The sequence below is a fragment of the Micromys minutus genome, assembly GCF_963924665.1.
Source record: "Micromys minutus genome assembly, chromosome: 3".
In the NCBI taxonomy this organism is placed as follows: domain Eukaryota; kingdom Metazoa; phylum Chordata; class Mammalia; order Rodentia; family Muridae; genus Micromys; species Micromys minutus.
In genome coordinates, this window is record NC_137972.1 from 77,103,137 (window position 1) to 77,126,709 (window position 23,573).

General features: G+C 40.1%; 1 protein-coding gene across 4 annotated transcripts in view; it reads left to right on the plus strand.

Moving 5' to 3' along the window:
- The window catches only part of AGBL1 (AGBL carboxypeptidase 1), an 889,014-nt gene that overhangs the window by 55,863 nt on the left and 809,578 nt on the right, over positions 1 to 23,573 (plus strand). For all 4 annotated transcript variants that reach the window (XM_080914790.1, XM_080914793.1, XM_080914791.1 and 1 more), the window contains exons 2-5: positions 5,077 to 5,140; positions 6,915 to 7,061; positions 12,691 to 12,822; positions 16,853 to 16,946. In XM_080914790.1, coding sequence (XP_080770916.1) covers positions 5,077 to 5,140; positions 6,915 to 7,061; positions 12,691 to 12,822; positions 16,853 to 16,946 — 437 coding nt within the window. The remainder of the gene's footprint in view (positions 1 to 5,076; positions 5,141 to 6,914; positions 7,062 to 12,690; positions 12,823 to 16,852; positions 16,947 to 23,573) is intronic.

Here is a 23,573-nt window from a genome sequence, read left to right on the forward strand (position 1 = left end):
GCTTCTCTGTGCAAGACCCCATTGTAGGTCCTATGAATGCCAAAAGAATTGAGTCAGAGTTCTTAGTCTAGCGCCCATACGAAGTCGGGATGATTGAAAGTTTCTGAAAATGTTTCACGTTCTTACTCGAGAAGTCATCTAGGACCATCTATTTGGCTATGGGACCATATCATAGACAAATTAACTGATAGGGTATAGTAAGCCTGACACGTTTGATTGCTGGGACAATGCCAAAAGGAGCCTTGAGACTCCAAGCTAATTCTCCTACAAGGCTATCCCTAGGGAAAAATCAGATGCCATGCCAGACATTCAAGATACTTAAGATTCTGCTGCTAAAAAGAACATATATGTCAATAGTTGTAGGTGAGCCCAGATCTCCAGATTAGTTTGCCATGGTTTAAGACATTTGGCCAGTATGCCTGCTGACCTCCTTCTGACCCCAGTTACCACCAAAGGAAGCAGAAGAAACTCCTAACAAAGTTTTGTTTCAGTTTTCTAGATCAAAAGATATGATAAAAGACCACTGTCTGAAGCCACTGAGTTTTAGAGTCAGTATTAAGCCAGCATACATAACCAGACAGAAGGTAAACAATAACTTTTTAACTAAACATTCTAAGAAGGGTAGGTATAAAATGTCGTTGAGAAAAGTACTGCACAGAAAATGAATTTGTTTCTTGTGAGGTCAAGCTTTGCCCCACTTGAGTGGGTACCAATTGTACCATAATTCTTGTGAACAAAGTATCTTGCCCCTTGATTAGATTCAGTACCTTTTGTGTTCAGACTTTTGACAGTTGTGGATAGTGAGTACTAAGAAGGTAAGATAGCTGAGGAAATTATACAGAAGGAGGACCTAAGCTGTAAACTGAAATATGATTGGAAGAGAGAGGATAATTGATGCTGATCAGTGGCATCAGGATGAACAAATCCCTGAAGGCACAGGTACCCATGATGCACTTGGGCACACTCATTGGCTCTATGTAGTTGACAGGTTCTGATCCAGAATCCCGAAAAGGACTGGAAATGCTCCTTTATGATACTGATATGAAAGATCTTATTTTTATTACCATGATTTTGAGGCAGGAAGAGGAACATAAGAGGGAGATATAGAGAATTAGAAGGCAAAGAGGCCATACATTCAAAACAGTCTATGAGAAAAATCACAATTCAAAACTGCAGTCTCTGAAAGACACTGTTTGTCTCTCCCTGAAAGCTTGGCAGATCCATTTTTTATTGGAAAGTCTTAACTGACAGGGGATTACTCAATGATTCATTTAAAGGGAATCATTAAAGGAAAATCACTGCACATCACATCCTGCCTTCTTTAATTGCTCATTTATTATTACTGTGGGTGAGATAACAGCTTTGTGCTATTCTTCTAAATAATGTAAAATATTTATTGGTAAATATAGCAATGCATAAATTAATGCCAGTTGAGAGTTTGTGGGGGCATTTCTCTCTCCACTGATCGCCACAATTTTTACTTAAAGAAAAACAACGCTGGTGTATTCTGGTTGAGCACTGTGTGAGAGAGTTGTCAGCTTAATGTCTATAGGAACGGATTGTCTCCTTTGTTTCTTTGTCAAATCTGGAGTCTCTGGGTGGACCTACAGCATGTCTGTAAAATCAATTTTTTTTTTTTCTATTAAGAACACTGTGCTTGGGAAGGATGCGTAGAAAGGTGTAAATTCTTTTTTTTAGGGGTCACAGTTGAATTCAGCAGCAGACTCTCCAACTTTAAGACACTTCTATAAGTGAGGGTATTTGCTATATTTTCTTATCTCAAAGTCCACAGGCAAGTGGTTCTGTAGGGTTGATTTGCTGGCTTAACAATGTCACCTAGGATTCAAGATACTGTTTTCCTACAACATCCAAAAATAAGAAGTTTCCTTGTTTTCTGAAGAAAATCAGTTTTAGAACCTTCTAGCTGACTTCCATTCAGGTTTTCTTTACCCAGACCCAGGACTGATATCTACTTCTAAACCAGTTGTGCTAACTTCGAAAAGGCTTGGAAGGTTGGCCAAAGTCCCAGCTCTGTGCTGGAGAAGAGGGACCAGTATCCTCCCTTAGTATTAGATTGTTCCTTTGAAGCAATTAAAACTTGTCATTTATTTATTTTATGTGTTCGGTGTTTTGCCTTTATAGACATAGTGCATCACAACCTTGCTGTGTCCATGGTGACCATATAGGAATATGAGATCACTTGGGACTGGAATTATAGATCGTTGTGAACCACTGTGTAGTTGCTGGGAATCAAACTTGGGTCCTCTGCCAAGAGCATTGTTCTGGTATTTTAACCACCATGTCATCTCTGTAGTGCTACAAATAAGGGCTCTCATTAAGGAATCTATAGAGCGGTGGCTCATTTGTGTGCAGCCTACATTGTTAGCCACAGGTCAAAGTAACTTGGGTCTGGTGATTTAATATACAGCATATGGCCAGCTACTTCCCTACTGGAAAATACAATAGAAACATACAAGAGATTCTCAGGGAGTATCTGTGGGCCCTGTAACAAAGCAGACAATCTTTTAGCTGGAGAAATTAATTCAACAAAACATTAAAAACAATAAAACAGGTTGCCTATTACCTCAGGAGGTGGGAATACAGAGACAAAATAAGACAAAGCTTTTGTCCACAAGTAATTTAAAATTCCCTATGCCATCTGCTGTATTAAATTGGTCACACAGAAAGAATGCAGATTCACGTGCTAATGTCACCATGCTGCCATGCTTCTCTCTGGGAACAAAAGGTTAAAGCATGGCTAGAATGTCCCACTGTCACTTCTTCATTTGGCTTCTGTGACTTTTAAGTAATGGACATGACTGGGTTAAATGCCTCTTTCCTTTTCTCCCAGCACCAGTGTTTACTTTTGCCACAGGCGTTAACATTCCCAGGTCTGACTGTCTGCCAGCTGGGGCCCAGAGCCTGTGATGGCAGATTGCATTTTGATCAATAAGTATCCTCACTGCCTAGTTGGTGGCTGGAACATAGATGACAGCCAATAAATGTCTGTGGGATGGATGTATGAATAATTGAATGGAAGGAAATGAAAGTAGGACCCTTTATTTCCCTTCCGTCAGCTTCCCCCTTATTAGTTTTTCCCAGTCTTTGTCCTCACCTCTTCATTTCCTTTTTTATTTTCTCTTTTCTTGCAATCACGTAATGAGTCTAGCATTTTAAGTTCTACAGCATTTGCACAGTCTCACACATAACTTTTCCCTTCTCTCTTCATGGAAAAATTGAGGTTGACCCATAATTGTCAATCTGAACCAGAGAAAGAATCCTGTGCACATCTCTTTTTTTTCTACTGCAAATAATCTCTTGATCTAGATGCAAAGGTTTGAAGTTCTTCAAATCCCCAAATGATAGACCTACGTCAGAAAAGATCATTGCTTCTTGTTCCCAGCTTTGAGTAGAGAAGGGTACTGACATTGTGCTTATACATAACTGGAAATTGCTAGAGGGTGATGTGAACTTGAAATTTGGGGTGTAATACATGAATTAATATGATGAGAGCCATGTACAGATTTTTTTTTAGGTTAAAGTGTCCAGAAAGAGATATCACAGTATTCCTAGTGGGGTTCTTTTTTTTTTTTTTTTTTTTTTTTTTTTTTTTTTTTTTTTTTTTTTTTGTTGATAGTAGGTGTATGTGTTAAGTACTGGGGGGTCCCAGAAAGTTTATCTAATTTTGTCCGTTTTAATTTTTAGGGCTTTAGTTTTGATTTAGAAAAATATGGCATTAAGATATCTACCTAAATATTTCTTAATAGCCTCTGGAATTTTCTGCTGGAGAAAATTATTCCTGTTAGGTGTTTTGAAACATAACTTTCTGGAAGGTATTAGGTATTAGTGAACTTTATGGATCACCCAAAGTTCTTTTGGATTCTGCTAAAAATACTTTATTTCCACTGGAACAACCCTCTGATGGGTGCTATTTTTAAAGTTACTAATGGCTAGTGATGATGAGATAAGAAGGAAGATTACATATTGATGTCAGAGTGACTGCTTTGTCAAAAATTGAGAGCTCAGTGATGGAGAGATTGAAAGCATCCCAGATCTGGTTTGTGGGAGGGTTGAAGATACCACAGGACCCAGCATGCACTAGAACAGTGAGTCAGCATTGACAGGCCTAAAATACAGGGAAAGAGCTGCCAAAGAGGGTCAAATTGCAGACCAAGCTATAACATTTCTTGGGCAGGAATCTACAACTGTTCTGTACTATGTTGAAATTAACAATGAAGTTGGAGATATCATGAGAATGTTATGAAGGTTTTTGGTTTCCTGCATTTGTCCAATGTATAATAACGAGTTCTTGAGGCCATCAAAATGGAGAAGGAGCACGTTTTACTCACAAAAATGTTAAGACTCATAAATGGTGCACTTACCAAAATAAAGACAAAAATGGCCACTCCTTAATGTTACAGTGCAAAGACATGGGCCTGACTTCTGGGGAGCTGGACTGGGCTGCATTTCCAGAATTATGAAATATGTTACCTCAGAATTTTGCAGGTCTTCTCAACTTGTGAATGGAGACTTCTGAAGAAAAAGAAGCAGTGACGAGACTTAGAAGCATTTCTAAGATCATTTCACAACACGATCTGCTACTACTTCACACTTTTCTTGAGAAAATCAAAGCTTATCTTTGTTTGACAAAGCAGTATTTGAGTCAGAACATTTTGATGGCTTCTGTTTTTGTTTGTGTGTGTGTGTGCCATTAAAAACAATCCAAGGCTACTTAAATATATGATATCCTTGTGACCGAGGCCCACAAAACTCCTTTAGTTTGTTGTCTCTGGGTCAATCAATACTTGTGTTTGTGTGTACCTTAACAATGAATGTTATTAGACTGGTCCCCAAAGAGGGTTCTTGAATACTTTAGAGACGCCATCTCTGAAACTATCTCAGGGAGTTCATTCATTGCTACTTAAGTAGAGTTCCTCTGTCCATTCTTTCACTTCACAGACTTGACCTCAGCACAACAAAGCCTAACTCTGCCTCTTCTTTGCATCTCTAACCAGCCTCCTTCTGTCCTCTTGCATTCATTGTCAAGATACCTACCTGTCTGTGTTATCGTTGCAGAACTCTTCTGATAAAGCATCCATCCTGGCTATCCTGCAGGTCCTCGGCGATCTGCTTTCTGTTGGTGAGTAGACTGTGCTCACATCAAATCATACTGTAGATTGGACACAGTGCTGGCTCCCGCCTGTCTCAGAAATTAGTATAGATGGGTGTTTTTGTAATTTAACTTCCCTGTGCAGGAGAGACCCACCAGCCAGTATTTTCCCCTTGGTATGATTTGATAAGGCTCGTGTAGCCTGGGATAATTGTACTCGAGCTTCTCAGCCTTGTCACCTTGTCATCTTACAGAACCCAAACCTAGGAGGCAGTGAGATGTTGGGTGGTTGTATTATGGTTTTCTTCTGTAAGGCTAAATGACTTCATCTGGGAAAGTTGCTCCTCAGCAACCATATCCATCCTTCCCTAGGCTCCCTTCCTTTGTGTCTCACAGGAGAAGCCAGATACTGGAGCTTCCCTACATATATCTTGTGGAGAGAAAACTTCAAATGGTGGGTGAACTTCAAATGTCAACAAGTCATTAATTTTTCAGAAATCAGATGGCAGGATTGAGTAGCTACCAGTCACCCGAGCTAACTGGATTAAAAAATATTAGCACAACATTAAGGGTGTATGGCATGCCAGACATAAAACCTCAAGGCTCCCCTCATACTGTGTGTGATCTTTAAATAAATAGAACCAATGCTTATGTCCTTCAATGGCAAGGCCACTTTCATGCATATAAAATTTATTTTAAGTGAATTTCCTTTTTGTATATCATCACTTGTCTCTATCTTCAGGAGATAGGTAGAAATGTTTAGAATGAAGCCGTGGAATTTATATTTCCATATGGATATTTTTGTTTGTTCGTTGAGACTCTGTAGCTCTGGCTGTCCCAGAACTCAATCTGCAGACCAGGCTCTGAATTTTTTTTAAAAGCCAAGGTCTCACTCTATAATCCAGGATGCCCTGGAACCAGCAATCTTCCTGCCTAAACTTTCTAAGGGCTGGGACTACAAGTCTGTGTCACCATTCCTGGATACATGTGGCTCCCCCTGCCCTATCTCCCATCTTTGTTTAATTCTCTCTCCTTTATCTTGTTCTCTTTAGTTTTCTTTCCTTCTTTATTTTATTCTCTCTTTTCAGCAGACAATTAGCTTTTCAGTAGGATGGAAAACTCATAATTTCTCCATTGCTATTATCATGCCTGTTGGTTCCCTTGGTTTAGTCACACAGGGTCTTTTTCTCATTGATATATAATCACCATTTTTGAGCTGTCCTCCGGAAAAGTAAATGAGGTCTTATTCAAACCTATTCTTTGGTAGAAAGACACACACCTCACCTTTGCTCTGACCAAGAGTCCTCAGATGCTATGTTTGGCATTCTTAGGAGGCCCCTACAGAGGTTTCTATGTTTCTTTTCTATTAGTTGCTAAAGAATAGAATTAGAAAATCATTATACCTCCAATAAAATGACTCTAGATCAGACAGCACTTTTTTCATGCTTATTGCAAAAGACTTCTTAGTAAATAATGATGTGTTGATTTATATACATCTACATACAGATGTACACATAAAGGAAGATTTAACGGGTTCCCAGAACTTGCAATATTATTCAATTTACCGTAGCTTCAGGATATGACTATATTAGAATTCCTAAATACCCTTCAGTTACCATATTGCATGCCCTTCTTCCCTCAGAGGGTAGCACAACTCGAAGACAGGTCATATCAAGAACCTGCCAGCTTAGGTTTCTGTGGTGAAATGAATGAACCTTTGCATTGTCTCTAGCTGTTAGGTCTGAGGTTTCCTCTGGGGAGGAGTGTTAGCACTGACATCTCACGTTTCCTGTTTTCCTGTCAGGCACAGACCGGAGGATTTATTATATGATCAGCAAAGGTGGCAGCGAAGCCCTTCTGCAGACCCTGGTGGACACAGCAAGGTCGGCTTCTCCTGACTGGGACATCCTCCTGCCTCTCCTCAGGCTCCTGGCTAAAGTTGGCCTAAGAGGTACCTACACTGCAAAACCTAATGATGACCAGAAGCTTACTTCTGGAGTTGTTTTCTAAGAGAAGTCACCCTTGTGGTGGCCAGAAGGGGGTGTCTCAGGTGACCTGGTGATCGTGAGCACAGCCTTATGGGGGAAGTAATTTTATTTTATTGTTGTTTTAAGGCCAGGAGTATTACATGTTTTCGAGACTGGCTTCAAGCTATGCTGCACAGGGTGGCCCCAGATTTACTGTAATCCTTCTGCCTCAGCCTCCTGTATACTGGGATGGATCATAACGCAGGAAAGAGGGGAGTGACACCCATACATTTTAAATCTTCTCACAGAATGGGAGCGTTTTATGAAAACATATCATATGAAAGTACATTCTCTGTATTAGCTTTTCTCTCTTGTTTTGGAGGCAGAGTCTCATGTAGCCCGAGTTAGCCTGGAACTCACTATGTGGGAAAGGACCATCTTGAATTCCAGAGTTTTGAGATTATATGTAATACATCATCATACCTCACTGTACTTGTGCATTCAATTTTTACAGCTGTCATAGCAAATTGCCACAGATTGCTTGCCATTATGCACCATAAATTTAGTCTCTGATACTTCTGATTTCCATAAGCCACAAATGAAGTCTGGCAGGGTAGGTTCCGTTTAAAAGTCCCAAGGGAGAGTTTACTCCTCCATCCCTCCCTCCCTCCTTCCCTCCTCCTCCTTCCCTCCCTCCACCTCTGTCCCTTCCTCCCTCTCTTCCTCCCTTCATCCTTCTCTTTCTCTCTCTCTCCCTCTCTCTCAGCTAATTTATTTATTCTATGTTTTCAGAGTGTTCTCTATGTATTCACGTTGTGTGTCTTTTGCTATCAGTCATTGAGTTTAGGACCCAGTTTGTCCTGTCTCATCCCCTCTTAGTCAATTTAATGTACAAAACCCTCTTTTCAGATAAGATGGTATCTTGTATGTCTGGGTGAAAATGGATTTTGGGGGCATTCAACCCACTGTGATAAGTCACCTAGGGATAGACCTTCTGCCTATTTCTCTTTACTCCTGGGGGATACTGAAATACTTTTTTAGGTCTCTGAAATGTTCTGGAGGAAGGTTGAATTATCGAAGCATTCAGAGTTCATGCACACTTTGTAAGAATACTTTTTTTATTGGATATTCTCTGGATTTATATTTTACGTGTTATTCCCTTTTCCCCCACTCCCATCCCTCTTCCCTTGTTTTCATGAAGGTTCTCCCTCTCCTAGCCACCCTTTCCAACCTCAGTGACTTGGCATTGCCTTACAGTGGGAAAAATGAGCCTTCACTGGACTGAAGAACTCTTCTTCCATTGATGCTAGATGGGTCTCTCCATTTGTACTCATTGGTTGGTGTTTTAGTCTCTGGGAGCTGTGAAAGGTTTGTTTGGTTGATAATGTTGTTCTGCTTATGGGGTTGCAAACCCTTTCAGTTGCTTCAGTCCTTTCTCTAGCTCCTTCATTGGGGTCCCCATGTTCAGTCTGATAGTTAGCTGCAAGCATCCTCAACTGTATCAGTATGGCTCTGACAGAGTCTCTGAGGAGACATTCATATCAGGCTCCTTCCAGTAAGCACTTCTTGGCAGCAGAAATAGTGCATGGATTTGGAGGCTGCATATGGGATAGATCCCCAGGTGAGGCAGTCTCTGGATGATATTTTCTCCAATTCCTGCTCCTCTATTTGTCCCTTTACCCGCCCCCCCCCATGAGTGTTTAGTTCTTCTGTCTAAGAAGGACAGAGGCAACCACCTTCTGGCCTTCCTTCTTTTTGAACTTCAAAAGGTCTGTGAATTGTTTCTTGGTTTCAGAACTTTTTGGGCTAGTATTCGCCTCACACCAGTCAGAATGACTAAGATCAAACACTCAAGTGACAGAAAATGCTTGTGAGGATGTGGAGAAAGAAGAACACTCCTCCATTGCTGGTGAGATTGTAAGCCGGTACAAACACACTGGAAATCAGTCTGGAGGTTCCTCAGAAAACTGGATATAGTACTACCTGAGGACCCAGCTATATCATTCCTTGTCATATACCCAAAAGATTTTGCAGCATATAACAAGGACACATGTTTCACCATGTTAGTAGCAGCCTTATTTATAATAGCCAGAAGTTGGAAATAACCCAGATATCCTTCAACAGAGGAATGAATACAGAAATTGTGGTACATTTACACTACGGAGTACTACTCAGCTATTAAAATGATGACTTCATGAAATTCCTAGGCAAATAGATAGAACTAGAAGCCGTCAACCTGGATGAGGTAACCCAGTCACAAAAGTCACATGGTGTGTAAAAATCCTTTAGTAGTTACGCTTCAACTGTGTACTGAATGTCCTGACACACATCTTGTCACTGTTGAAAAGGTCTGACTTGCTTTCATGTTCTCTGATAGTTGCTGAAGCTATGCTCCAACACTCACACGTTTACATCTCTACTTCACGTCCATTGGCATGGATGGAATGAGAAAGGCATCAGCTAGCTCCTGCATGAGCGTGACCCAACAGAACTAGCAACATTTTATTTAGTGATCATTCAGCAGGGGTAACTGTACCCAGAGTTCCACACAGTACAGACATCTCTGTGACCAAGACAGTCGAGGAGTCTGCTCGCACAGGGCTCCTGTTCCAAGTGGGGCAGGTTAGCTGGTCAGCAAATAATTAGCTGCAGACTGCGATGAGTGCCTCAAGGAGGAGGAAGAATGATGCTACCCCAAGATGGCACAGTCTGGGAGAGGTGACATTTGAGCTGAAACTTGAAGAACGGGAGAAGTCAGCAAAGCTGAGTGGGCCGAGTGAACTCTAAGAAAAGATAGTAGAGACCTGATATATCCCCCAGTCACACAGTGCAGTCTGGTTTCAAGGCTGTCCCTGACACTGACTAGCTGAGTGACCCTGGTTAAGGTACTCAAGGTTTATAAACTACAGTGCCCTTATGTATAAAATGGAAGTATAGAATTTAACTCTAGAGTTTCTAGGTGGAATAATTGAGGTATTAGGTCACATCTATTGCTATACTGTCTCTGACCCACCAGCTCCTGAATAAGGACACAGAGACTTATTTATTATGGCTTAAGCCTTATCTGGTTGCATCCCAGATAGATCATCTCATGTGAATTAGCCTGACTAGTCTATTCCACATCTGTTATGTGGCCTGTTACATCTCATTTAGTTGGGCAGTCCCAGCTTCTTTTTCCCTGGTGAATCTCAGGCCTCTGAATTCTTCCCACAGTTCTTATCTTTGCCTCAAAGTCTTGCCTTTTCTCTCCTGACTAGCTATTGGGCATCGGATCTTTTTAAAACCAAGCAGAAGGTGATGGAGTTGTATGTTTACAAAATACTAAGGCAGGTGATGATCCATAAAAATAACAATACCAAAATCCAGACACTCCCTAGCTCTTTGCCAGTACAGAAATGAACATTTGAATAACACAAAGTCAACCTTCACACAGTGTACAAAAATGTTACTCTAACATAGATCCTTAGCATATGTAGCTAGGGACCTGACAGTCAAGTGGTAAGAGACAAACAAGGGCAGTGGTTCCCAAATTACTGTTCTTTGCATATGTGTGTTATATGTAAGCTTCCATGTATTCACATGTATGTAAAAGCCAGGGGGTAATGCTGGGTATCTTTCTCGATTTCTTTGCCACCTTCTTTTTAGAGACCAAGTTTCTCATTGAACCCAAAGCTCACTGTGTTATATTTCTTTGTCAGCAAGTCCCTGGCATGCTCTGCTTCTTGCCTGGATCAATACTGGCATTACCGGTATATATACAGCTACACATGGCTACTCTCATTGCTGTAGAGGATCTAAACTAAAGCTCTCACGTTTACACAGCAAGAACTCTTACCCACTGAGCCATCTTCCCAGCTTCAATCTTTTTATTTTTACAGCAAGTTTTATTGTGTGCATTTGGAATTTTTAACGTGACATTATAAGATAGAAGTAGCAGTGTCATCCCCACAGCTAAGCAGATGGACATGTCTACTGACTCATATAGTATCACTTTATTTTGTTGACAGGAACAGCTTGGTGTAATTGTGTGAACTTAATTTTTGTGTTGAGTGTAAGAGCTGTGGATTCGTTCTATCCTGCATATTTGTAATTCTGTGTCTTTTAGTGCATCTTCTTTCCATGCTTATCCTTCAAAGTCAGAGAAAGCACCATTTCATTCTCTACCACTGTGCACAGATTCCCTCATGCTAGTGAGGATGGCTTGTCAACAGGACAAGGGAGAACAATTGCCAGTGAGGGTGTGAAGAAAGGGAGCCTTTATTCACTTCGTGGTGCTGAAGATCAGGATGGCTGTTACTTAAATGAAATTGAGAATTAAAAAAAAAATAGAGCTATCATATGGGCATGGTTATACAAACCTGGTGTCCGGACACTAGAAGGTGAGAGGGGGGGGGTTTCATAATAAGTTCTAGGCTATCCTGGGCCACAGGACACCCTATTCAAAACAAAGATACCATGAAATTATCAAATTACTCAGAAATTTCTAAAATCTCTTTTTTGAACATATGCCAAGAAGAGGAAATGACTATCTCATAAAGATCTCTGCCTTCTCATGTTCCTGGAAGTACTAGTCACATGAACCATGACATGGAAATAGCGTGTCTATGGATCAATCAAATGTGATATTCACATGCAATAAAGTAGTATATGGCCTAATGGGCTGTACCCAGAGGATATTATGCTAAATAAAATAATGAATCAAATATAGAAACAAACTTCTGTTAATCTTGTAATAATCATGATGATTTCAGCATCACATGAAGGGAAGGACATGGATAAATGCAACTAGACATAGTCACCCAATAGTGGGAGCAACAGGCATAAACAAGAGGCGTTTTCCTCTTGTTTTCAATGCTTACTTTGTAATTATTGAGACAAATGTGATAAATGGCTTACCCACAATACTAGATTTCAGGTTAGTAGAGCATTATACTTCTTAAATTTAATTTCCTTCTCTTAAAAGGTTTTCTCTTTTTATTATGAAAATTCTTTGTTAAATAGAAACATTACCGTTAACTACTTATAACTTTGATCTAACTTCTCCAAAAGTTTCACACTATCTTTTGCATATTCAAAACACTATTCAATCAAATGAACAAGATCCATGCTGGGCATGCCTTTAATTCCAGTACTATTTGGGAGGCAGTGGCAGAGGCAGTGGATCTTAGTGAGTTTGAGGCCAGCCTAGTCTCCATTGTGAGTTTCAGGGCAGCCATGAATATGTAGAAAAAAACACATCCAACCAACCAGCCACCCCCCCCCCCAAGAAAAAAACAGCAGAAGGATCCAATCAAAGTTTATGCACTGGATTCAAATGTACTGCTAATTGTTTTATTCATTCCAGATTTGTCTTAAAGATATTGATACATATCAAAATGATTAGGAGTTTCTTTAGATTCAAATACTTGCAGTCTTAGAACCCAGAGCTTTCATGCACATAAGAAATCTAGACTCTACTCTGATGATGCATTTGGATACAATGGGACATATTTAGAATATTTTTAATCAGGATAAAAAGTGTCTTATCTTCCCTCCTCTGTCATTTTTCTTTTTTCCTGAAACCGTAAGAATGAATGTGAGACATAATTAAGAGGGATAAATTTTTGTTCCTAGATAAGAAGCTTGGACAGAAGGCACTAGAATTAGAAGCACTTGATGTGACCTTGATTTTGGCCAGGAAAAACCTGACTCATAGCCAGAACCTCCTTCACTGTCTCTGGGCACTGCGCGTGTTTGCCTCCAGTGGTAAGTTCCAGACCTCGGCTGGGATATCTGGAAACTATGTGGTGGTCTTGGGGAGTGAGGGTTTTGGTGAGGATGCATGTACTCCTATTCAGACACTTAACAGAACCGGAAAATTCAGAGGCTGTGGAGGTCAGACTTTACTTATTTATTCACTTAGTTAGGTAGAGCTCTTGAGCTAGTTCCTAAATATTGTCTTTGGCTTTGACTCTGAGTTGCATGTACAGCATTTAAAGTTTCTCTATTAATAATACCAGGTACAGAAGTCCTGTGGCAGAAAGGCAGACTTTCCTCAGCTCTTGACATACTCCTTTTTTCTACTTTATTTAAAAGAATTATTTATTTATTTCATGTATATGTACACTGTAGCTGTTTTCACACACACCAGCAGAAGGCATCAGATCCCATTATAGATTGTTGTGAGCTACCATGTGGTTTATGAGAATTGATCTTAGGACCTCTAGAAGAGCAGTCAGTACTCTTAACTGCTGAGCCATCTCTCCAGCCCTTCACATACTCTTAAGATTATGTGTTACATATGTTCAAGACAGCAACATTGTGATGGCTGGAGAGAGAACTCAGTAAAGTGTTTGACTTGGAAACACAAGGGCTTGAGAACCCATTAATGTCAAAATACTAGCACAGTGACATAGCCTTATAAGCCCAGTGTTGGGGAGGCAGAGACAGGAGGATGCTCAGAGCTTGCTGGCCAGCTGGTATAGTCTAATTGGTGAAGTCTAAGCCAATGAGCACACACACACACATACACACACACACTACAAGAAAGAATAGTCCTTATTAATTCCATGAAGCTACTTACAGATGTAACACAATCTTTACTGATTTTTTTTTTAACCTCATGCTTCTTCCTAGCAGACCCTCTCTCTGGGTGATCACATATAAACCTGTCAGGGGAATGTTATTAAGGATCTACTTACTTTCAGCTGTTTTTAATTATCAGAACAACTGTGTGTTTAGATCTACATTTTTGTATCTCTGAAAAGAAAAATCCAACTGCTCCTAAGAGTGAAATAATTTCTTAAGTTTATACAGATAAAAAGTCCTGAAGGCTGGCTTTAGAATTCCAAAAATCATGTTAATTCTACTCTGTGTGGAGGCACTTTTCATTAATAGATTAGATTCTATACCTCCTATCTCACATGTAATGAGCACAGACTTTCATTTCTTCATTCTAAGCTCACTTCCTGGGGAATAAAAGTGACAATTATTTAGATGTAATATACTCTGTAGGGGAAAGACTGTGGGCTTAGAGCCAGGGAGCCCTCAGTTTGACTCTGATACTATTTCTCATGAGTCGTGGAACATGGGCACTTGGCCTCATTAACCTTGTGTTTTTTTTAATCACTTTGTAAAATTACAGCAGCAATAATTATTACTATTAATCTGTTAGGTTTTGTCTCACTAAAACAACAGAAATTAATTTTCTCAAAGTGCTAAAGGCTGGAGGTCTGAGACCAAGATATTGGCAAGGTTTGCTTTCTTCTACAGCCTGTGTTCTCATCCAAAAAAAGATTCTGTCATATTTCCATGTGGTCTTCCCACAGACTTGTGCATCCTTGGTCTCTTTCTATGTTTAAATTTTCTCTATGACAGACTTAAAACAGATTAGATTATAGCCCTTCTAAAATGGCATCTCTAGCTTAATTACACCTTTAGGTCATAGGGATTATGGCTTTAAAATGGATTTGGGAGAATGTATTCAACCCTCAGCAAATCTCATATTCTTGTTGGATGGGACAAACAAGATCATGTTTATAGGCAAGGCCACGACACTGCAGCTGCCTTATCCTACCCCAATCTTTTGTCTAATATTTTGAAATCACAGGAAGAGTACATGTGTAAGTGCAATATCTAGATAACCCCTCCAGATATCCTAAGAACTGCCAAAATATCCCACTTTTATGATTTTTAAAAAATATTATTTTAAAATTAGGGTCTCACGAAGCACAGACTGGCCTCAAACTCACCATATAGCAAAAGATCACATTGAGTTACATATCCTCCTAACTCTACCTCCCAATTGCTGGGATTACAGTCATAGGCTACTGTACCTGGTTTAGTATCTCAATTTTCACTGTTGCAGACTCTTAATAAACATGGGGTCTACATAAAAAGATAGGTTTCCTTCATAATAATAATAAGATGGATTACTACACACACACACACACACACACACACACACACACACATCCCATACACATACACACACAAACAGAGAGAGAGAGAGAGAGAGAGAGAGAGAGAGAGAGAGAGAGAGAGAGACAGAGAGAGACAGAGAGAAAGAGAGAGAGAGAGAGAGAGAGAGAGAGAGAGAGAGAGAGAGAGAGAGAGAGAGAGAGAGAGAGAGAGAGAGAGAGTACAAAGAAAACCAAAGAGCATTTGGGAATATCTGAATGAATCTATACAACCTCATCTCCAGAACAATAAAAGAGAAACTGTAACATTTTATGAAAGACAATTGTCACTAATGAGTAACCTAAATGCATGACAGCCAATTTGGAGTTTGACAGCAGTACAGGACTTAATGTATCTTTGGGTTTCCTAAAGGCTCTCCATTCTTTATACATATATGGAAAGATGATGAATTTATAGCAATATAGCATCAACTTAGCTCTGAGAAAGCCAAGATTTGTCTGTGAGTGTGAGAATGTAACCAGTTGGGTCATATGCTAGCCTCCATTTATTGTACAAACTAGCTGTTTCATAAAGTTATGGTGCCTCTCTACATTGCATTTACTCTGGAAAGGTTGATGGAGTTCAAGAAGCCGGTAGGTTCTGTTTCTTTGGTGAATTGTGACCCACTATTTACTGTTTCAGTAAGCTCTCTGAACAGCTATTTCCATCTGATTAATTGGATGTATCCATAGTGGGTTTATAATAGCTCATGAACTTGTTGGCTGTACCCAGAAACCGTGTTGGGCAACCATCTGGTAAAGGTGAGCCCAGTGAGGTTTCTTTTTGTATCCATTTCTGATTTCAAGTTCAATCTTCCATGTTAGAGTCAGAGGTATTAAGACAAATTCCACTTAATGTGGTAACTCTTACTGAATCACCTTTTTTTATTTTTTATTCTAGTATTACTTTCTACTTTAGAAGTAAAGACTGCATGAATAACTATGAGTGGGAAGACTGATGGGCACATCTGGGATGTCAGATCCATCCAGTTAATATGGTTGGTGATGGTCTGTACTCTCCTCAGCAGGGGTGTAGGCAGAAAGGATTCTCAGAGCATGTACTCCTTGTAACAGACAAGACTTTGTTCTCAGTCTCCACCTGGTAGACAGTACTGTGAAATTACCACTTCTGGATTTGCATTCCTCTCTGGAGGCCTAAATTAAATCAGTCTAAGACACATTGCTCTTCTCTTTGCATTTTTAAAATGCCCCGTTTCCATTTATTATTCCTGAATAAGTCTGGGTTAAAACTACCAGGGAGTTCTAGGTCTTCCCTCCCAGAACCACAAACACCATGGAAAAGAGGAGCCATCTTATAGAGAATCATTTTTCTTCCTTCCACTCCTCTGTCTCCTCCTATGGTTCTGCATCCCATGGATTCCTGTTCTTTTCCATGTCTTCTGTACTCTCCAAAATTCAACTGGGTCATATTGAAAAGTGACTGGGGTATCCTTGGAGGTGGCAGTGATATCTGAAGGGTTTTATTTATTGGGTGTTCCCTTTCATTTCTGTCATTCAGATCTATGATCAGGTTTTAATACCCATCTCTAAACTGGGTGAAAAGGACAAAGTTGTTCCCAAACTAGTTCATCTTGAAGCACAAGACTCATTTTTTCTACTGATATTTTAATAGCAGTGTAGCCAACACATCGTCTCAGTCTTAGAGAAACAGCTACCCTGATCACTAGGCTGATGAGAGAGGTTTTTAATCTTTTTCCTGTTTCATTTTTTTATTGTTATGCATTGACATCCCAGATTAAATTGTCAGTGATTAAATCCAAGTTGTATTGGTACATCTTCTTGTGACGACTACTAACTACTGTGCATTTTGTCTTCAGTAACCACAGGAGCCATGCTGGGAATTAATGGAGCAATGGAACTGCTGTTCAAGGTCATTTCTCCTTATACCCGAAAGCACACCCGGACAATCAGGTACAGAGCATGCTCATAGTACCCTGAGCTCTGTATGATGGATAGAAGATAGAGGTGGTTGCCTTTAGATCTCGATGCTTCCAGTCCAATCTGTTGATGCCTTCTACCTTATAGATGTACAGTGACTCTATCCCATATCAATCTGCCTCGCTGCCTGACCATAAGTTTCTCTTTTCCTCTCATCCATATGATAATCCCAAATAAGCAAATAATGTTCAATCTAAAAGGCAGAGAACTTTGTCTGCTGGGGAATGGTGGAGGTGAAGTTTAAATTCATATCATTCATACCTCATGTTCTTTTTTGTTGGTGTTGATTTTGGTCTGGTGCTTTCAGATAAATTCTTTTATACCCATATTTATAAATGAGCATAACCCTCAGAAGATAGCCCAGGAGTGACACAGTCTCAAAATAAAAATCAGCCAGTTAAGCTTTTTAGATGAGTCCTGAGCCTTCTAATAGTTCATCATGGCTGTGTGCTGGTCTTGTTACATGGTTTTATGACTGGAGAATGAAACCTGGACCATTGTCTTGGCCTCTGCATCCCAAAGTGGAGTGAATCACTGAGTTAAAAAGGGAGATGGTTTCACATAAAGGCTTTAGAGATATTCGGAACCATTAAGATCCATCATTTATGGGAGTGACTCAGCGAGGACCTTGAGAGAATATTAGAAGAAATTCAGCCAATTTCTAAGATATATGGGGTCATTTGGCAAGTAGCATTTCTATGCCTAGCCATGATATTTTCTGCATCCTAGCATCAATCTCGGGCTCACATTTCACCTGATTATTTTTCTCCTGGGTCACCACAGTTATGCCACCACCATCCATTCTTACCTACAGCTCTCTACACCAGCATTTCCTGAAGGGAAATGCATTACACATAGCCAAAAAAAAAAAAAAAAAAAAAAAGGCCTTATCAAATAAATTGAGAAGTTCTTGGCTAAACTAAGTGAGATAAGTTTCCTTATGCTAAGACTTTGCAGAGCTTTTTATAAATCTAACACACACTGGGCCTTAGATGCCTGTGTAGTATGCTCCATACCAAACCAGAACTGGCCAGGGGACTCCACTTTTTACAGACCACCTTTTAAAAGGAGCTAGAACACTATGCATTTTATTTTGGCAATTTCCTCTCTAAAGTGGAAACTTATTGCAAAATAGTAGTTAACCCAACTCTATCAGGGGATTCCTCACGTAATGGGTGAAACACCTCAGATTCAAAAACAAGAGTAAAAACAACCCCTCTATTTTTCTGTAGTTTCACTTTAATTTGTTCTTAAATATCTAGTGTATCAGATGACAAAAATTCCCACAACCTGGGCTGCTGATTTGAGGTCTCAACATATCTTTGGGCCACTAACACACGAGCTTTACCCATATATGAGCGTAACTTGAATATGCTGTTCCTATAACATGCAATTGTCTGTCTTTTTTCATACACTGTGAAAATCAGTGTAGTGTTCATGGGCTCTTGCACATATGAGTCTCTCTAAATGATCTCTTTTTTTGCCACGAGTACTATGCTTTTTGAAGTGTTTTTCTAAGAAGTCCTTATCAGTTAGCTTTGGGTATCAAGGTATTGGGACCTGTTGTTTTCCCATCCCAATAGCTTCTGTTGTTTATGTCACAAAGGCCACAATTGGGAGAACAAAGCAATACAAATATCACAGGTATGACAGTAATAAGCAATTAAAGAATACAAGTTCCCTTCTTAAGTATACTTCCTGTTGCTGTCTGTATCGCTTTCCTTTGCTTCTGCAAAAAGTCAAGTTCAGGAACAGATCTGATAAAGGTGCCACAGAACAACAGACAAACAACATCAGAGATTAGCAGGTGAGAAATGCTTCCAAGAACAGAAGAGTTAATAGGCATCTCAGGAGTGTTTTCTTAAGCACCTTGCCTACCATTTCTGCTTTAGAAATCTTCTGCCAGATGGCGCCCCTGCTTAAGCAAAATGCCAAACTATAAAAATCAAATGTTCATAGAGTAGAGGCCTTTTTAGGAGCCTTTACAATGTAGCTGGCATTGCCATGGTGTTGACTAGGTGCTTAGCACCACACTTGGCCCTTAGCATACCTCACTTCTTTTGAGCCTTATTTCTTCTTTGAGGCAGGTGCTATTACTATGCCTACATTTACCAGGGAAAATAATGAAAGCTGGAAGAAGTAACCTGCTGGGAATTTAAGGGAAAGAGCCAGGATTTAAGCACTGCCTGATCTGTGAGCCCCTATTGGAGTATATTGCATTTTATTTCCAGTGTTATGTTTCTAAAACCATCATATGTAAGACAATCACAAGTAGTTAAAGTTTTCTTAAATTTCTTTATTGTCTAAACCGTTCATGTCAATGGAACAATTTGCTTAATGATAGGGAATCTTTTTTCTCAATCGAATGGCCATTTCCTCTCAGAGGCTAAAGAGCTATTCTCCCAGTTTTTGAATTCATTCCCAAAGCACCTTTGTTTTCTATCCCCTCTCTCCCTTCCCAACTAGATAAGAAATGAAGGCATAAAAAATGCCCCCCTAACAGCTCTGATTCCTTGGTGAGACACTTTACCTTCCTTAACCAAATCTGGCATTTCTCAAGGTGTGAATATCAAACCTTAAGTCATAGGCTTGTTATTGGCATTAGAAATAATGGCTAGAAAAGCCTGTGAGATTTGATGAGCTAGGATATGTCACTCGCCAGTAATAGAGATACAGCTGGGTAATAGGCTGCCTGCCCACAGCCAGACGGCTCTGTAAGCTCATTCTCCAAATCTCAACTAAGATGAACCCAAATAAACTGCACTTAATTGTCTGCACTTACGTGCCAGACCTATGAGTTTGAGGGTTCTTTAAGGGGAGAATATGGTAACATGCTTGTAGGACTGAATATCATCTTCCAAGGCCTTCCAAACTGTGGGGAAGTTATTGCTGGATGCCCTTTTGAGAGCTGGTACCCAGTGTGGTGCCTCTGTGACTCCTTCCTCCTGTGAACATTAAACCTGCTCTACTTCTCCCGTGTGCACCTAAAATAGACACGCAGCTGTCCTCCGATCTCCAGCGGCATTCACGGTAGATTTATGGCAGTAGCTCCAGCCTTAGTAGGGAGAAAGGACCTGTACAGCGATAGCCCACGCCTTCTGTGGCCTCATGCCAGCCTCCATGCCTGGGAAGGCAGCCGCTCTAGACTTTGTTCATTTGCTAGACGGCCACCATATTGTTACTCTTCACCAATGTGCAGGTATCTTGGTTTGTGCCTTTTCACTTCCTTTTGCTCTCCACATCTGCCATTTTGGTCTGAACAGTCATGGGCAGCCTTAGAAAGCCATTCCTGCCCTCTAAGTGGTCTTCCCAGCCTTCAAGTCACCAAGAATGTGCTTTGGTTTATCTCCAACTCTTCTTTGCTTTATCTCTGCAGCTGTCTCAAAGTATGGCTTGCTCCAGGAACTGTGTTGCCATTTTACCAGAGGGTAAAACAGCTATCTAGTCTCCATGTCCGAGACTCGGGGAGAGGGTGTCGAATGTCCTAAGTGCTGCTCTGGAATCTTTTTCATTTTTCCCTTTAACACACTTTGTATTTAACTCTGGACACTGTTGCCCCCAGGGTCTGCTCTCCTGTCTAAACTCTGCTTATCAGGGTAGAAATTGAACCATGTTTACTTTGTCCCCCTCTCTCCAACAGGGTCTAGTTCCATGTATAGACTATGGTACATTCTCAATTAAACAAAAAAAATGTATTCAAAAGGTCTACATATACCTTACTTGTAAGGTACTAAGATAATTCAATGCAAGTATACAATATGTAATGAATAAATTAGGGCGATTAGTGTTTCTACTGACTAATATATGAAGCACTTCACAAATTTTGCTTTGTGTTTTATTTTACGGAAGAGACCGTTCTAATCAATTTGGAACACCTCAGTGTTAGTATGCATAAGGTCATAAGATCCACCAAAAGAAATATTTTAACTAAAAAATATTGGTGATTTTTGAATGTATTGATAAGTGTGATCCAGCATTTTTCAAGTAAGTCACTTCATATTGGTTGTCATCTTTGTTCTTGGTCGTATCCTGGGTCCACATGTAGGTGACTAAATACCTGAAAATCCCTCTACTAAAACTGTATAGAATGAGGGACTGAGATGCCTCTGGCGGGAAATCAGCCAAGAGAAGAAAAGCTGGAACATCAGCCTTAAAGGAGAAAGGTTTTGCTCACTGAAGGGAAGGGAAGTGATAGAACCCTGTGTCTTGTTTAGAGTTGTTTTAGGGATCTGACATGTTGGCTGAAGGGGAGGCTCTACAGTTGAAGGGCTTTTCAGAATATGGGAGCTGCATCATTCTTATGAGAACTTTGCTCCTCTTTGAATGAGGTGGCTAGTGTTGGTCTGTTAATAGATTCAGGAGGAGGTTTAGAATCAGAAGGGCTGATGTATATAAATCAGGGGATGGAAATGAGCTGATGTCAGAGAGTTTGGCCTTTTGCTACCAGTTACCAGACACGGTTTTCCTGAATCAGTCCAAACTTACTAAGACCTTTTTTCTGGGGCAAAGGTGATCACTTGCAGGTTCTTGACTTATCTGTGACTTAGAAGAGCTTATTTTGTTCCATATCTCAACACTGGTTCAAGCTTTCCCCTTCTTCCTTTATTTACAAGGCTCCAGGTTTTTAGTAGTGATGATGTCCAGGTCTACCCGATGTTTCCATAATATTTCCCAAAGCATAACTACATCTTCTCTAATCCTGCTGGGTCCTCAGACCATACTTAACCCATGGTTGAAGTTGGATGTTCAGATATGACAGTATACAGTAGCTCCCAGGACTTTCAATTCTCTTAGCTTGTCATGCCTCACAGAGTTCTAAGATAATTACAACTTTCTGAGCAGAATCTGCTTCTTCAGCCCAGTGTGGTCTCTAGTCACTGGACTGAGTTTTGAGAAAGAAGATTCAGGATTAGCCATAGGCTGAGATTATCTCTGAAGCTTGGTCAAGAATATGGGAAGTTGAGAATTGTATTCAGGACCATGCTGGATTCATCTTTACACAAGAGATCTTCAATATTCACACCTTTCTCAGGCTTTCAGCAGATCTATTATGTTAGGATTTATCTTTCAAGTCAGGGGTCTTTGGGCCATGGACTATCTTGACACAATTGTGGGTCACATTCTGTACTCTAGAGGTCCTGGGATTAAATACCTTGGCAACAGAAGGCAGTGTTGTGTTTGGGTCTTAAACAAGCCACACAAGCAAATTCTTCAGTTTAGTGTCCTGTTGGCTGTCCTAGTTGCTCCCTGTACTTAGAATAGTGTTAGTGATCTTCTCCCTTTTAAGCTCTTGTCTGCCAGGGCTCTTTGGCATTTGAGCTTTGCCCGAGTGCAGGATTACTGGGCATTGCTTCATTGGCAGCTATTTGTAGTGATTTCATCTTCAGTTTATGAGCTAGAAAAATGTCCCGTGCTTCTTTTCTCCCTAACCAGTGTCTTTCCAAAGTCAAGCCATCTAAGATTCCTCTAGCCAGCATACCATTCCATTTTACTTGAGTATAGAGGCTAATTAATGAATGGGGACTCAGTCCAAGTTAATGGTTTCCTTGTTATCATGAGCAACATAGGTGACATAGCTTTGTCACTGAGAGAGTGTGGATTCAAGTTACATGGAACAGAATTTTCTGTTTCTTGAAATAGATACTATATTTCTCCATGGTGTTCTTTGCTTCTATTCTCATTAAAACATTATAACCTTCTACTCAATGTAAGTAGAATCTGAGTTTTTCAGGCATGGGCTCATAATGGTGATTCAGAAATTATGTACTTCAGAGCACTTGTACTCAAATATTTTGGAACAGGAACAAAAAAATTCCAACTCAGTTTCACAAGTGATGATATTGGGGATGTGCACTATGAGCTCAACTTACTGACAAAGTGATTATGGCCTTAGCAACCTGACTCCAGGCCTGTAGTTGATAGTGGAATGAATAGTTTCCTACATGAATTAAGCCCTGGCAATGAGGCCTATGGTTGAAATGCCTTTCATCTTCTTAAGAAGCCACTGACCTCTCTCTGTTAGGGCTAGTCATAGATATTCAAGTCACAGGATTAAAAGTTGGAAGCTTCCAAGGAACTTTCCTTCTTGTCCCCCTCTGTCACCTAAGGTGAGGTCAATGAAGCCCAAGGAAGCTCATCAAACTAATGAGTTTCAAGACATACTCTCCTACTGAAGGATGCCCTACTGTATAATTCAAAACAGATGTGCTGTGAGACTTTTATGTGACATTTGATGCATTTGTCTTGGTAGCAGGCATGGAAGATTTACAAACAACAGAAGATGGATTTTTGTCCTCAAGCTTCTGAATCTGTGCAACAGCTACAGTGCAGCATGTGAGACTGGAAGATTTTCCACAGTGAACCAGTGATACATACAAAATAGCACACATCTTGGGTCCTATATATGCGAGAGAGACTTGACATACTCTATATGTCTCTTGTAACTATCCTCCAATTTCCCTTGGTATCTGTTAAATTTGTATACTATTTACCTCTTTATTGTTACTTGTCCATATTTCCTTCTTGATAGGAGGCAGACTCTTGGCTTGCAGAGTTGGTGGGCTTTCTTTTTTTAAGATTTATTTATTGTGAATACAATGT